The sequence below is a fragment of the Plasmodium gallinaceum genome (genome assembly GCF_900005855.1).
Source record: "Plasmodium gallinaceum strain 8A genome assembly, contig: PGAL8A_v1_130, whole genome shotgun sequence".
Lineage (NCBI taxonomy): Eukaryota > Apicomplexa > Aconoidasida > Haemosporida > Plasmodiidae > Plasmodium > Plasmodium gallinaceum.
The window spans coordinates 29,660-45,353 of record NW_021628289.1 but is presented as its reverse complement, the minus strand read 5'-3'; the positions used below and the strand labels follow the sequence as shown (position 1 = coordinate 45,353).

At 18.3% G+C, this 15,694-nt stretch overlaps 4 protein-coding genes across 4 annotated transcripts; 2 read left to right on the top strand and 2 right to left on the bottom strand.

Annotated features, from left to right (window-relative positions):
- Positions 1-300: 300 nt before the first annotated feature.
- Positions 301-1,407, top strand: SPM2 (subpellicular microtubule protein 2, putative; the record flags this gene model as incomplete). The annotated part of the gene is made up of 2 exons (XM_028673273.1): positions 301-918; positions 1,258-1,407. 2 exons carry the CDS (start codon positions 301-303, stop codon positions 1,405-1,407), a joined length of 768 nt encoding a protein of 255 aa, XP_028529743.1.
- A 549-nt stretch (positions 1,408-1,956) lies between these two features.
- PGAL8A_00451900 (vacuolar transporter chaperone, putative) lies at positions 1,957-5,098 on the bottom strand (the record flags this gene model as incomplete). Its single annotated transcript, XM_028673272.1, has 2 exons — positions 1,957-4,724; positions 4,999-5,098. 2 exons carry the CDS (start codon positions 5,096-5,098, stop codon positions 1,957-1,959), a joined length of 2,868 nt encoding a protein of 955 aa, XP_028529742.1.
- Positions 5,099-7,350: 2,252 nt separating this feature from the next.
- On the top strand, positions 7,351-8,847 carry TLAP1 (thioredoxin-like associated protein 1, putative; the record flags this gene model as incomplete). Its single annotated transcript, XM_028673271.1, has 1 exon — positions 7,351-8,847. One exon carries the CDS (start codon positions 7,351-7,353, stop codon positions 8,845-8,847), a length of 1,497 nt encoding a protein of 498 aa, XP_028529741.1.
- A 775-nt stretch (positions 8,848-9,622) lies between these two features.
- On the bottom strand, positions 9,623-15,554 carry PGAL8A_00451700 (conserved Plasmodium protein, unknown function; the record flags this gene model as incomplete). The annotated part of the gene is made up of 11 exons (XM_028673270.1): positions 9,623-9,724; positions 9,815-13,248; positions 13,360-13,487; positions 13,572-13,762; positions 13,883-13,967; positions 14,101-14,266; positions 14,366-14,475; positions 14,622-14,697; positions 14,875-15,013; positions 15,094-15,214; positions 15,316-15,554. The coding sequence occupies 11 exons, from the start codon at positions 15,552-15,554 to the stop codon at positions 9,623-9,625; spliced, it is 4,791 nt and encodes a 1,596-aa protein (XP_028529740.1).
- Between the last annotated feature and the right edge of the window lie 140 nt (positions 15,555-15,694).

Sequence of the window (15,694 nt, the reverse complement as noted above, 5' to 3'; positions counted from 1 at the left end):
TCTTGTTCTTGTTCTTATGTATATTTTATTGTTAATAAATATATATATACAAAAATATCTTTTTTTAAAGTTTACAATACTAAAATTTTGATATCTTTTTAATTTATATTGTATTTAAATTTTCCCTAATATATCTAATTATTTTTCTATTTTTTTATAAATATCTCTATTTTTTGTTTTCAATTTTGTTTTTAATTTTTTTCTTTTTTTTTTTTTTTTTTTTTGTTCTATTTAATTATTTAGCTAGTTATTCTTAAAATTACTAATTTTTAATTTCTTGTAAGCATTTTTTAAAAAAAAATGGAACTTTCTCAATATGCTGGATTAAGTTCTGAACGTTTGGATTTTTTAAGAAACCTTGATATTAGAAAAAGATCTGTATATAATGGATCTACTTTTTCATATGGTAACAACATATATGAAATTTTGCATAATTGTTCTGATGATCAAAAAAGTAAAAAAGATGGAGTTTTTTGTCCTTATGATTACAAATATCCTCAAAAGAATAGAAGTTTTGCGGGATTAGAATCTGAAATTATAAATGATATTAATATGAGAAACAGAAGAGTAAAAAATGATATGAATTATCGTAATGATATTTTAAAAGACATTATACAAAATAACGTGGAAGAAAATGAAATGAATAATTCAAAATATTTTTTTTCTGACAAAGGATATGCATTAACACCTAAAAGATATCTAGCTAGACATATTGATGACAGTGAAATAAGTAAATATTTTTCTACTAAATATGCTGTAACTGATAAAGCTAGTGGAAGAACAGAAATTATGGTTGAAAGAAAACCTGGATGCTCTAATATTATTGTTCAAAACTTTTCTGAATTTGATGCATATGTAACTTTTAAAAAACAGGGTGATAAGAAAAATCAAGAAGATTCTTTTGTTCATACAAAAATGGTAAAACAAAAAAAAAAAGAAAAAAAAATATATGTATATTAATATTAAATGAAAAATTATTAAAAAATTTAAATATATTAAAATGAAGTTAAAAATATTTTGTAATCTTTAAAGTTAAAAAAAAAATAATTGTATTAATAGAATATTGTAGATGATAATAATAACGAACGTATAAAAATATTGCAAACTAAAAAATATTTTCATAATAAAATAAACATAAAAAATTTACACGAAATTTTAAATGGAATATATAAAAAATGAAATAATATATTAAATAACATATGTACAATAATCTATACACATAATAATATATATTTAAATATATATTTTTGTTTTTAGGGTATTGTTCCTAAAAATGGGTTAAAAAATAAAAAATGTAAAGCACAAGCTATTTTTACTGAAGCACTTAGATATGATAACATAGCTCCTGATAATTACTGGATGTGTCCAACAATTGAAAGTGAAAAAAAAAAAAAGACAAAATATTAAATAGTGATATTTTCTTTTATTTTTTTTTTTTTAATATGTTTAAACTTTTTAAAATAATTATTATAAAAAAATGTAGAATTAATATATACGAAATATATAAATGCACATATTTTTTTTTTTTAATTATAAATGTTTTGTTTATAAAGTTAATATAATTAATAATTATAAATTTTTTAATGTTTTTTTTTTTTTTTTTTTTTCTTTTTTTTTTTTTTTTTACTTAAAATTTTAATAATACTAACAATTATAATTACTATTTTATCAAACTTTTTACAGCAGTGAATAATAAAAAAATTAATTAATAAATTTGAATACATTTAATTTTTTTATTTTTGAAATACTTTAATATGTTTTTTTTTTATCTAAATATTTTATGTTGACTATAGGTCACTTTTCTTTTTCTTTCATTTTGTATTTAAGTTTTCACTATATAGGTGCCATTTTGATTAAAGTTCTGTTAGAATTTTAAAGTTATATTTTTTTTAATATAAAAAATTTTATTATTTATCATATATATACAAGGAAAAGGATACATTATAAAAAAAAGGATTATGCATCATCCTTCAAACGACTATAAATATTTAAGATGACAACAGTTGATAAGGAAAAAGTTAGGGTAATCACTAAGATACCTGGACCAAATTTATCAGTATAATTTATAGGTTCTTTATTAATTAAAGCTTGAGCCCTTTTTAAATAGATATAGAAGGAATAAAGAATAAAAAAAATAGCCACAGGTGCCATAATAACTCCAGATGTAAATCCGTAAGTATTAGAAAAGTTAAGAAGAGTTATAGAAATAGTAGACAATAATACACTAGTATTTAACCACTGTAATAAAGTTCTTTCGTTGGCAAAAAAAGTTTTGGGTTCCACTCGAACTACTGAATTTTTTGGCCTTTTATTGTGAATAGTGTTATTTTTTTTTAAAAAAAAATTTTTAAAAAAGGAAAAAATTTTACCCGATGAAGATTTTGTTCTCTCATAAGTTTTATCTTCTATTGGATCCAAAAGTGGTTCATATAAATTGTTATCTCCTCCTAAAGATGGTTTAGTTAATGGTAAAAATTTAGAACTATTGGAAAAATGTGCTTTATTATTATTATTATTATAATGACTAAAATCGATATCAACAGATGGTTTATTTTTTTCTATTTCATTTCTAAATATTACTTCACTTTCATGTGCAATTCTTGCAGAAGCACCTGTATATGTAATGCTTTTTTTATAATCATCTTTTGTCTTGTAACTTTGTTGTTTTATTTGTTTTTTATAATTATTAATATTTTCATTTATACTAATATCACTTTTACTATTACCTTCTATGACATTTTTTTTTTTTTTTTTGTTTTTTTTCTTCTTTAAATTTTCAATACTTTCAAATTTCATAAACTCTGTACATGTGTAAATTCTCCAGTGAGGATAAGTAGATATACAATTGGGGTATAATAAAGAAATTCCTTGAAGAAAAGAAGAATAACCCCAAATTTCTCTTGCCATTCCTAAATGATTTAATTTAAAGATAAAATCTCTATTCTTTTGTTCTTTTGTACTAATATCAATAACAGCATAATCAAAATAAGAGTATTTTTTGTTATTTGTATTTTTATGATCCCTTAAATATTCTTTTTTAAAATTTTTATTATATGATTTCTTATTTTGATGATAATATTCACTTCTGCTAATAGAACTATATTTTTCTTCTTTTTCTTCTTTTGCATCTTCCTCTTCTTCTTTTTCTTCTTTCTCTTTTTCTTCTTCTTCCTCTTCTTCTTCTTCTTCTTCTTCTTCTTCTTCTTCTTCTTTCTCTTTTTCTTCCTCTTCTTCTTCATCATCACTTTCCTCATTTTTATATATGTTTTTTTTGTCATTATGAGTCCAATAACATATATTTTCATCAATATAACCGGAAATATTTTCATCATTAAAATATAATCTATTTAATTTACTTTTTACATAACTTCTCAATTTTTTTGTTTCTATTTGTTTCATAAATTCCATAAAATAGTCTTTGTTTTCCAAGAGAAAATTATCATTTCTATTATCATTAAAATTTTTCATTAAATAGTCTTTTTTTTTTTTTTTTGTTTTTTTTTCATCTAAATCATTAGTTATAGTAGTATTTTCATTAATGCTATTTTCTTCTTGGTCCTTCTTGTTTATTTCTTCAGAGCTATAAATAATATTTTCTTTTAATTTGTGTAAGTCATTAATGTTTTCTATTTTTAAATTAGTGGAGGATAAATCTTTCAATAATATATATTTTTCATTGTTGTCATGACTAGGTTCATATATATTAAAATGTTGAAGTGATGTTTTTTCTTCATGATTTTTTCCTTTTATATAATTATATGAACGTATTCGAATATATTCATTTACATTAGAAACATTTCTATTTACAAAATTATGATAGGTGGTTAAAGTAGGATCATCAAAATAAATGGTAATTATATAATTTTGAATTTTATTAGTAGATATCATTTCTATGAATCTTTTAATATTGGGAATAAACTCATATTCTTCTAAGTCATAATATCGAAAAGTAAAATGTTTTGCTATCTCTATTTTAACTGTTATTAAATCTTGTAATTTAACAATATATTTGGCATTTTTAACATTTAAATTATCTTCTCTAAAATAAGTTTTTCCTTTTTCATCATTTATAACATCATTATTTTTATCTAAGGTATAACATGTAGTTTTTTGTATATTTTGCATGTTAGTTTCATTTAAATTTATTTCTTCCTGATCATGAAAATTATTGTTTTTATCATTATCATTATTTTCTACTATTTCGCTTTTGTTTGAGTTAATTTCTTTTGATGATCTTTGATCAACATTATTATGTTTATTTTTCATAATTCTAAAATATTTATAACATAATGATAATATGCATACCAAAAAATTCATATCAAAATTCATAAAAAAACTTTTTATTACAACGCTGATATAAAAGGATGAACTTACATTTTTATCACTGTGTTTATCAAACTTTTTCGTTATTTTACGAAACCCCATAAAATTTATATTTTTATAGCTTTCCAAAAATATTAATGTATCACCTAATTCAGTAAGCTTAGTTTCCACAGATTTTAAGTCTAAAAAACATTCTTCTTTTAGTTTTCTATAATAAAATTCTGCTTCATTATACCAATCTTTAATTATATTCAATGTAAATTTATTAATTTTTTCAAGTTCAGAATTTAATATATCTTGAAATCTTGATTCAGTTGATTTATATTCTGTCCCGCTTAATGCTCTTATATTTCCAAAATTACTAGTAACTTCTCTAATTGTATATGTAGAGGTATCCTTACCTAAAAAAAAAAAAAAAATTTAATAAATATGAATCCTTATTATTTTTATATAATCATTAATATAATTTCTGGAAACAATTATTTCGGTCTTTTTTTAATGAAAGAAATGTAATTTAATGCATTTTTTTTTTTTTTTTTGGTTTCCTTAATTTTTAAATTAAATATACTTTTAGAAATATATGTAAATATATATATTACTTTAAAAAAATAGTAATATTCATATTTATTAAACAAAAAATTACAATATAAAAAATTTAATTGTTTCATTTATTACCAGTTATTAATTTTATCACTTTCTTTAATTCTTTATATGCGATATAATGTTCCCTATATTTGGGGTGGGCTCTTTCATATAATTTTTTGCTAAACTTCATTTTAAATATTTAAAAAAAAAAAAAAAAAAATATTTTTATTATTTCATTTATTTTCTTTTAATAATAATTTTACAAATATTTTTCATATGACGTATCAAAGGAATGTTATTGTAGAATTATGATGGGATGTATCATCCTTTGGTTTTTTAAAATAAATTTTTATTTATTATTCTCAAGTATGTGTACAATTTTTTTTCCTTTTTTTTTTTTTTTTTTTTTTTTTTTTTTATTACAGTCTATTAACCTTAATATAAATTCATTTATTACACAATTATTTTTATATTAGATATATATATAAATATATGTACATAATTTAAAAGTTCATTTATTTTTAATTTAAAAATGCTATGAAAGTTATATTTCAATAGTTTAAATGAAAAAATAAATTTTTTGAAGTGTATTTTTTTTTTTTTTTTATGAAAAGAAAGAATAAAAAGAAAAATTTTGAGTTCATTTATTTATTAAAACAGAAAAACATATAATTAATATTCTAATTTCCAGAAATTTTCGATAGATTATAATTTCATCTAAACAAAAAAGAAAAAAAATATATATTACACATGTTTAAAATTAAAGAATGATTTTAAAAAAATTATGAACTTTACACCAAAAAAAAGATAATTTTCTGAAGCTAAATGTATCAAGAATTTTTAAATTTAAAAATAATCATCTGAAAATTTTATGGAATGTTACAAAAGTAATATTTTTTTAATTTTAAAATAAAGAAGTTTATTTATTATTTATTCTATTTCTTCTTAAAATAATTTTTTGTGTTTTCGAATGCTATTAAAAAAAAAAAAAATTTAAGGGGGCTAAGATAATAAAAAATAAATTTTTATTGGAAGATTCTGAATTAACTTTTGAGATTTTTTATATGCAATTTTTTTTTTTTTACTATTTGATATTCAAAAAAAAAAAAAAAATAGGTATCATATTTAAAGAATCTCACCTAATCTAATATACTTATTTTTTATTTGAGAACATTTATAATATCTAAAAATAGTTTATATAAAAATTAATATAAAATAAAAAATATGGTATAAATAAAAATGTGTGTGTCAAAAAAAATTTAAGTATAGAAATAAAGGGTTTTAAGAAATATGTTTCAAAATTAGAGGATGTTAGTACATCTAAAAATAATGTTATGATATAATAAATATTTAGGTTAATATAATGTAATTTTTATTGTTGTTATTTCTAAGGACTTTTTCTGTTTAGATCTTTATTATTCTATTTTTAACTTTTTTTTTTTTTTTTTTTTTGTATATAACTTTTTAATTATTAACTATTATTTCTCTTCTAATATTTTATACTTATGATTTCTTATATGGTACTTAATAGACAATTTTTTATTATTTATTCAATAATTTACTTTTAAATATATATTTTACGTTTTATTTTTTATTATTTATTCTTTATTATGTTTTTTTAGATTGATTTTCTTTTCTTTTTTTTTTTTTTCAACTAACTTTTCTATATATAGATAAGGTTACTTTTGTAAATGTGTGCACAAAAAAACAAAAAACATTAAATGAATATTATCTAATCTAAATAATTAATTTCTTATTAAATCTAATGAAATTTTAAGAAAAATTAAATTGTGTATATATAATGTCTGAATGATTAAGTATTATGGTTTGTAATTTTTTTTTTTTTTTTTATTCAATTCCTTTTTTCTATTAAGTCTTGTATGGTGATTGTTCTATAAAGTATGATATAGCATTAAGTATCTTAAGAATAATAAAAAATAGAGCAAACTTTATAAAAGATGAAAAAATAAAATTATAAACACATAATAGCATTTATATTAGTTGCAGCATTTGATAAGAAAATACAACTTTCAATTTATTTTTTTTTTTATGTTACAAAAAAAAAAAAAAACTCACATAAGGAAAATATTGTATTTTGCACAACTATACTTTAAATTATTAATCGCTGCATATAAAATTTTACAAAAAAAAAAAAAAATAAAATAAAATATTTTAAAATAGTTTAAGAATTTAACATCTCCAAAAAAAAAAAAAAAAAAAAAAAAAAAATTTAAGAAAGTAAAAAAGACAGGAAAATAACAAATGTTATAATGTAGAATAAAATATAAAATTCCATGTATTTTTTGTTTTTATTATAGTTTTTGTTTTTATGTAATACTATTAAATTTTGTTTAATTTTTTTTTTTTTTTTTTTGTGGCTTATTTATATTATAAACACTCTCTATATATATTCATCATAACAAATTAAATTATCTTTCAAAAATGTTGCAACAAAGAAAATATATATCAAATCCTATAGTACCTCAAGAAAACGTAGAAGCTAGATTTGGGAAAAAAATTGTAATGCAAAATTGCGGTACATATATAGATGAAAATAAAAATGCTGGTGTTGTTTGTAATAGAATTACAGAGCTAAATATAAATTCTAGAAAAAAAATATCAAATGTAAATAGTGATAGTTCACAAATGAAAGATGCTTTAAATCATGCAGATCATAAACCAGTGGAAGTTTTTCCAGCCAAAAGACCATTGATCTCGTATTCCACCTATGACAATCAACAACAATTTTTTGAAACTAAGCTAGTTCCTGACACGCAAGGTAAAATGAGCATATGTGTAGGTAGAAAAAGTGGAAGTGCAACTGTAAATATAAATATTGATGAATATGATTTAGAAAAAACTTATCATACATGGAAAAGAATTATGGGAAAATCTGCTCCACACAATAAGTCAAATTTAGAAAATGATAGATTTTTAACAGTTTCTGAAGACGCAAAAAGAAGTGACAAGTTACCAATAATAAAAAATAGGAACCCTCCTTATGCAAATCCTGATGGCCCTTTTGAAAGAGAAAGATTAAATCTCCCTAAACAAGCTAGAGATAACTTAGACAGAACTTTAACACCAAGATCTATCTGTGAAAAAACATGTCTTTTAAAAAAAAATAATGAAGTTCATAAAGATTCATTTTTTTTATCAAGTCCTCAAGGGGAAACAACGCCTAATGAAATTAAAGGAGTAAGAAGAACTAACTTTCCATGGATAAATTCTAATAGAATAAAAAAAATATTGGCTCACCACTATGAAAATGGAATAGAAGATGAGTACATAATGAACAATAATAAGGAAAAATGCGAAAATAATCATAATAATAATTGTAATTTTCAAAATAACTATATAAATGAAGAAAATGCAGTTGATTATCAGAGAGAAGTTAATTACAATGTTTCAAATGATAGCCAATATGGAAAAAACAACTATAATAGTATTTCTAACATTCACTACATTAATGAGCCAAGTTATAATAATATGGAATATAATGAAGAGAAATATAATAGTAATCTTCATAATTATAAAAATGAACAAAATTACCATTATCAATATAAAGATGATAACCAAAAGAACTATGAAGATCAACAATATTATAATAATCAGCAATATCAAAACAATGAAGCAAACTGTGAATATCAAAATTTTAATAATCATTCAAATTATGAAAATCAACAAAATTGTAATAGTAATCAAATCTTCAATTTTCAATATAATAATGAAAATAATTCTCATTTTGGAAATTATGATAAAAATTTAGATAACATAAAATATAATTATCCTAATAATGAACCTTATTGTTGCAATAAAGGAGATGATTGCTGTAATAATTGTTATGAATATATAAATAATACTCTACCCAACAAAGATGAAGATTTAAATAATCAAAAAATTTTGTATAGAGCACCATCCTTGACAGAAATTTCTTAAGCTACAAGAATGTTTTTATATGAATCATATTTTATAATTTTTTGTATGAATACATGTGTGATTTAAAAAAAAAAAAAAAAAAAAAAAAAAAACTGTCCCTTTCGTACTATTATATTTTTTTATACTTTTAATATCACATATCTTTGTTTAAAATTAAAATTAATATACATTTATATTTTTGCATTTTTATTTATAATTATTTAACTTTTTCTTCCATTAAATTACAATGTTGTGTTTTTACCTTTTAATAAATAACATACTCGTTTATATGTGTAATGAGTATTTTGATGAAAAAATATTATTATCTAATAAAATATATATTTATTCATATTATCTTTTTTAATAATTTTTTATTTGTATATTTTGTATTAATTGTTGATTATATAAAAAAAAAAAAACTTTTTTTTTTTTTTTTTTTTTTTTATTTATTAATTATTTTATCATACTATATGTTTATATATATATATATTTTTTTTTTTTTAAGTTGCAATAAATATTTGTAATTTGTCTAAAAAGAAAAAAAAATATATATAATTTGAACTTTGTTTTAAAAATATGTATATCATCCCTGATATTTTTGAGTTATACTTACAAGTATTTATAAATATTTAAAAAAAATAATTAAGTGAAAGTATTTTTACTTGCAAATATTATTATTAATATAGAACATAGTATAATATAAAATCAAATAAAAAAAACTTTATAATGCATAAAAAAAAAAAAATTTATATACTGAGTTTTAAGTATTAATAAAAGAAATGTTTTTAATTAAGCTCTATTTCTTATTTGCAAAACATGAGTATACTTCTTTAATTGAATAAACACATGATTGAACCTCGACCTCGTTTTCGAAATTTAAAATCATCAAAGGTATATTCTTGAAAAAAAAAAAAAAAAAAAAAATAGAATTATAATGAATAAATAATTATAAATATATAAAAAAAAAAAAAATTAAAAACTACTGTACCCTGTTTGTTGCAAAATAGAAATAAAGGGTTTTATCCGAATTTCTTTTTGTTGTTATTTTATGAATAGTGCGTAAATCAAATACAGCATAAACATTAATTGCATCAACTGTCATATTAAGATATTCATAATTGGATTTTTTATTTTGATTTATACTCTTTGAATTTTTTATTACTTTCATATTTTTCATATATAAACTGTGATAATCTGAAAAGGAGAAATCATGTTCATCGGAGATATAAGAACAAGTATTGTTACTAGATGAGGAACTTGAATAATATGATTTTCCTTTTTTATTTGACAAATTATTTTTAGATAAATTGAAATATGATTTATAATAATTATATGTATCATTTATATGCTCTTTAGTTATACTATTAAATAAATGATCAGACAAAAGGTTCCAATTTAAATAAATACTATTCATTTTATAACAGTCAATATTAAATAAAATATCTTTTTTTTTTAAGTCTTTATATTTATGTATTATCATCTTTTGCAATAAATCGTCATAATATTTTAAATTATGATATTCTTTGTTATTATATTCTTTTTTTTCTTTTAAAAAATTTAGAATTCCAATATCAGTATGACTACTTAACTCATCTTTTTCTTCTTTAAAGTTTTTTTTTAAATTTTGTTCATTTAAGGTATTATAATTTTCATTATTATTTTTTTCTAAATTTTTTAATTCTTCTTTATCACAATTAAAAATATAATTATTTATGTCTTCCTTTTTCTTTTTTTTGTCTATTAAAATATTAACATCATATAAATACGGTGTTCCATATAAAATTAAAAGATGGTCATAAATCATTAGTTTACATAAGCCTAATTCAGGTTTATTTTTTATCCATGTATTATTTAAAATAGAATCATTTAGTATTTCATCATAAGAGTTATAATTTTTTTCTTTATTCCTTTCCCTTTGATTTATTTTTTTTTCTTTTTCTTCTTCATATTCATCTTCATCTTCATTCTTATGAATTGGTTGTTTTTTTTGAGTTAATTCCTCTCTAACTGTTTGATATAAAAAATTATCCTTAACTGAATTTTCATTTTCAACTTCATGACGAGTACTATTTAAATAGGAATTCGGGTAATTAATTTTTCTTAAATTATTAAAAGGGAAATAAGATAAATTAAAAAATAAATTTGAGTTTAATTTATTACAACTTAAATATATATTGGGGTCATTTATTAAATTATTGTTTTTTTTAACATTTTTAATATATTTAACATATTGAATAAAACTACTAATAATATTATTTGATCTGATATTATGTGGAATTAAAGGTTGATAAACATAAACTATAAAACAATTGTAAATTTTGCATTTATCTTTGTATAATAAATTATTATAACATAATATATCAATGTATGAATATAAATTATATATATATGAATGACTATTGTGTTTACTTTTTTCATATTCATTACTACTTGTAAGCTTTTGATTTTTCTGAAAAAGGTTATCATTCGATTCTTTATATATCTCTTTAGTATCTCTCCGTTTTTGCATTTTTTCATTTAAATTATTTTTAAAATGGTCTTTATTATTATTATTATTATTATTACAATATTCGTATTTTGTTTTTATATCCATTTTCTCATCAAAATTATATTCATTGAATTTACTACTTTTCCTAACATTACATAAATCATCATCTTTTATGTACTTTTTCTCCATAGTTGAAGGTAAATTTAAAAATTCATTTTTCTTTTTATTATAATAATCTAGATAGTAATTTAAATTAAAATATTCTTTTTTTATTTGATCATTATTGTATATATCCTTTTCATTTAATGAAGAATTACTATTCTTTCTGGGAGTAAAATATTTATTATCATCAACGCTATTATTATTATTATTATTATTAATATCATTATCATTATCATTATTATTATTATTATCATTATCATCATCATCCTCATCATCATTATCATCATTATCATTATCATTACTTCTACTATGTTCTTTATTCACACTTAAAACAGATGTATTCTTTTCTTTTTCAACTTTTTTTCTTTTAATAAAATTGATTATGTTTGATAATGGGAATGTAGATGATTCATTTTCTTTTTTCTTATTATGATGTATACTTTCTAATAATTTTTTTTGCTTAATTAAATCAATGAATGATAAAAAATTAATTTGGCCCCTTTTTTCAGTCAAAAAATAATAGAAATCTTCAAAAATTGTAAAGTCGTTATATATCTCATAAAAAAATTCATCTAAAATTTTTTTCTTCACATTTTTAATATTTTTATTTTCACATAAATAACATAATTTTGATTGATGAAATTGATGTAACTTTTTTCTGTTCTTATGTATATTACACGAAAAATACACATCATTAAATTTTTTATCTTTTGATGTTGTATTTTTTTTTAAATTTATTTCATTTTTTTTAATTAAGTTATGAAAAGAATTAATTCCTCCTTCAATAATGGATACATTTTTTAATTTTAAATTATATATTAAATCAAAATAAAATTTTCTTACATTTTTAGTATTATTAAAATTCTCGTCATACAAAATAATTATATGCTTATTTGAATTTAAAATATTTATGAATAAAAATTTCAAGCAATCTTCATTCTTTAGAACTTTTTCTTTTATTAATAAATATAAATTAAAGGAGCTTATATTTAAATTTTGTTCAAGAAAATCTGATTTTTTTTTAATTTTATTTGATATATTTATTAAATTATTATCTTCTGATGAAAAATCCTTTTTTTTGTTTGCTTCTGTTGAATATGTATTTTTTAATGTTTCTATATTAACTTTTAAATTATTAGTATTTGTTTTATTTATTTCAGGATTTTTAGTATAGTTTTTATCAGTTACTTTTTCTATTTTTGAATGAAAATTATTTTTAATATAATAACATGTTAAACTAAAGGGATTTGATAAAATATCATCATCTGAGTAGTATTTTTTACAACTATATATTTTTTTTTGTTCTATATACTTATAATTTATTTGTTCAACTGATTTAAATTTAATTCTATAGTTTTTACTTTGTACTTTATGATATTTTTTATTTTTATAAGTATCAAAAAAAAATAAATTTAAATCAATCAATTGATTTTTTTTGGCATTTAGTAAATTTATACCTTTAAATATTTCTTTTTTTTTTTTTCTTTTTTTTTTTTTTTTATTACTTTTTCGTTTTTTTCTCTCTAAAGCTCCAAAATTAATTTTATTTGATACAGTTGAATTTACAATGACTTTTTTTAATAATATGTTATCATCATATGTAATATTATTTTTTAAGTTATATTTACTCCTTAATAAAAAAATGAAAAGTAATTTATCATTTCGTGATATTTCCTGATTATTGTATTTTTTTAAAATATAAAATATCTTTTTGTCCACTATTTTTGTTTCCTTTTTTATTTTTTTATTTTTATTTTGTAGATCGATTCTATCTGAAAAACGAAAAAAAAAATATTAATAAAAAGTATAAAAAAAAAAAAAAATATTATATAAATAGAAATGTAATAATTTTTTTCTTTTTTTTTTTTTTTTTAATTTCATACTTTTTAATATTTCTATGTAATTATTAGTTAATTCTATATTAATGGAATTTTTCATATGAAATGAATTAAAATGATAATTTGATCTAATATCAAAAAATATATATTTGTCATTTCCTAAAGAAATATTTCTTTAAAAAAAAAAAAAAATAAAATAAAATAAAATAAAAATAACTTTATTATATATATGTTTATATATTAAAAAATATTTTTACTTTTTTATCTCATAGGAATTTATAGACATATAATCGATTGATTTAAAAAAATTTAACAAAATATTTTTTTTATTATAATTTTCTGCTGAATTTTCATTCGTCAAATAAATCAAAATATTCTTAATAAAAAATAATTTGTGAACAAAAGATATAGGAGTATTTTTTTCTAAAAACTTTCCTAAAGACCATACCTAAACACAATATATATATATATATATATGCATATATTATTATTATTAATAATATTATTATTATTAATATTATTATTATTATTAATATTATTATTATTTCATTATCTTTTTTTTCTTTACTTTTTTTAGAAACTTTTTATTAAAAATATTTATTTTACTTAATAATTCTGGTAAATTTGAATTATCTACACACAAAAATACATTTCTATAAAAAAAAAAAAAAAAAATATATGAAAACAGAAATATAGCATAAATAATAATAATATATTTATTCATGTTTCATAACTCAAATAAATGTATATATAGATATTATTCATTTTACAAAAAGTCTTATATACCTATGTAAGATTAAAAGAGCTAAAGAAAAAAAAAAATAAAAAAAAGGGTTATGTTCCAATAAAAAAATTAAGTATATTATATTTAAAATTCTGAGATTGCTTTTTGATGCAAATAAAGTCAAAAACCATGAAGAAGCATAAATTTCTGGCGTCATTTTATTCTTTTCTATAAATGTATAAAAAAGAAAAAAGGATATGAGTAATATTTATTTAAAAATAAAAAACAAAAAAGAAATAAAATATAGTGTAACACATTTTTTCTAACCTAATATTTCTGATAACAAAGGATCATGGTATTTAATTAATAGTTTAAAGAGATAAAATGATATTTGTAAAAAAAAAAATTCATCATCATAATAAAATTCTTTTAGAAACCTATAAGGAATAAAAAAAAAAACAAAAAAAAAAAAAAAAAAAAAAAAAAATAGAATTATACAAATCAAATAATAAAAAATTAAAATTAAAAAATAAATGTTTAAAATAAATAAATATTTTTTTACTATAATAATTATTTTATATACTTCTCAACAAAATTTTGAAAACAGAAATAAACATCAATCATATTAAAATATTTCCCTTTTAGATAAAAAAAAAGAGCTAGGAAAAAAAAAAAAAAATAATAATAAAATAAAATATAGACGTGAAATAAAAAAATATATATTAAAACATAATTATATATACATAATATTTTTGAATAATATATAAAAAATTTAAGTAATATATAAAAGATATTTTAGAAAAAAAGGGAAAACATAAAATATATACATAAAATACCTAAAACTTCATTTAACCCCTGCTTATATTTAAATTGGAAATAACTACAAGCGTAATTTAAAAAAAGGTTAAAAAAATATACAGTTTTTTCATTTTCTTTATTAATTCTCGTTCTGAATACGTCTAAATCAATTATTTTCTGTTAAGAAAATAGATTTAATAAATAAATAAAAAAAGTAATATACTTTTTAATAAATAAAAATTTTAATTAATTATTACTTGAGTTGTTTCATTAATATTTGGATTTTTTATATAAGACAATAAGAGATAAATGTTGTAGTTAAAATTTTGAATATCTTTACTCTCATTTTGGAGCAAAATTTTTTTGAAAATTATTCTTCTATTAAATATCAAAAAAAAAAAAAAAATAAAATAAAATATAAATAAATAAAAATGTTATTTTTCCTATTGATATGTTTTCTATTTAATTTTCTTTATTACTTTATTATTTTAGGAATATAAAAATTATATTTAAATAAGTATAATAATAATGTCTTCTTAATATCGACCTCATACAAATTTTTCAATTTATAAAATTTCTTATTGAAAACATATATATCATAATTTACACTAGAAAAAAAATTATAAGTAGACTGCTCTACATTATTTTGTATCTTATCGTTTTCAACTTCAATGAACAAAGCTTTTATATATTTTTCTTTTATTTTATCTTTCTTCATTTTAAAATACAAAATGCTTTATATATATTGAATTCAAATTGTATAAATAAATGTTTCCATAACATATATAATTTTCTTCATTTTTAATTTTTTATTATTAATATTTTTTTTTTTTTTTTTTCTTTTTTCTTCTTTTCTTT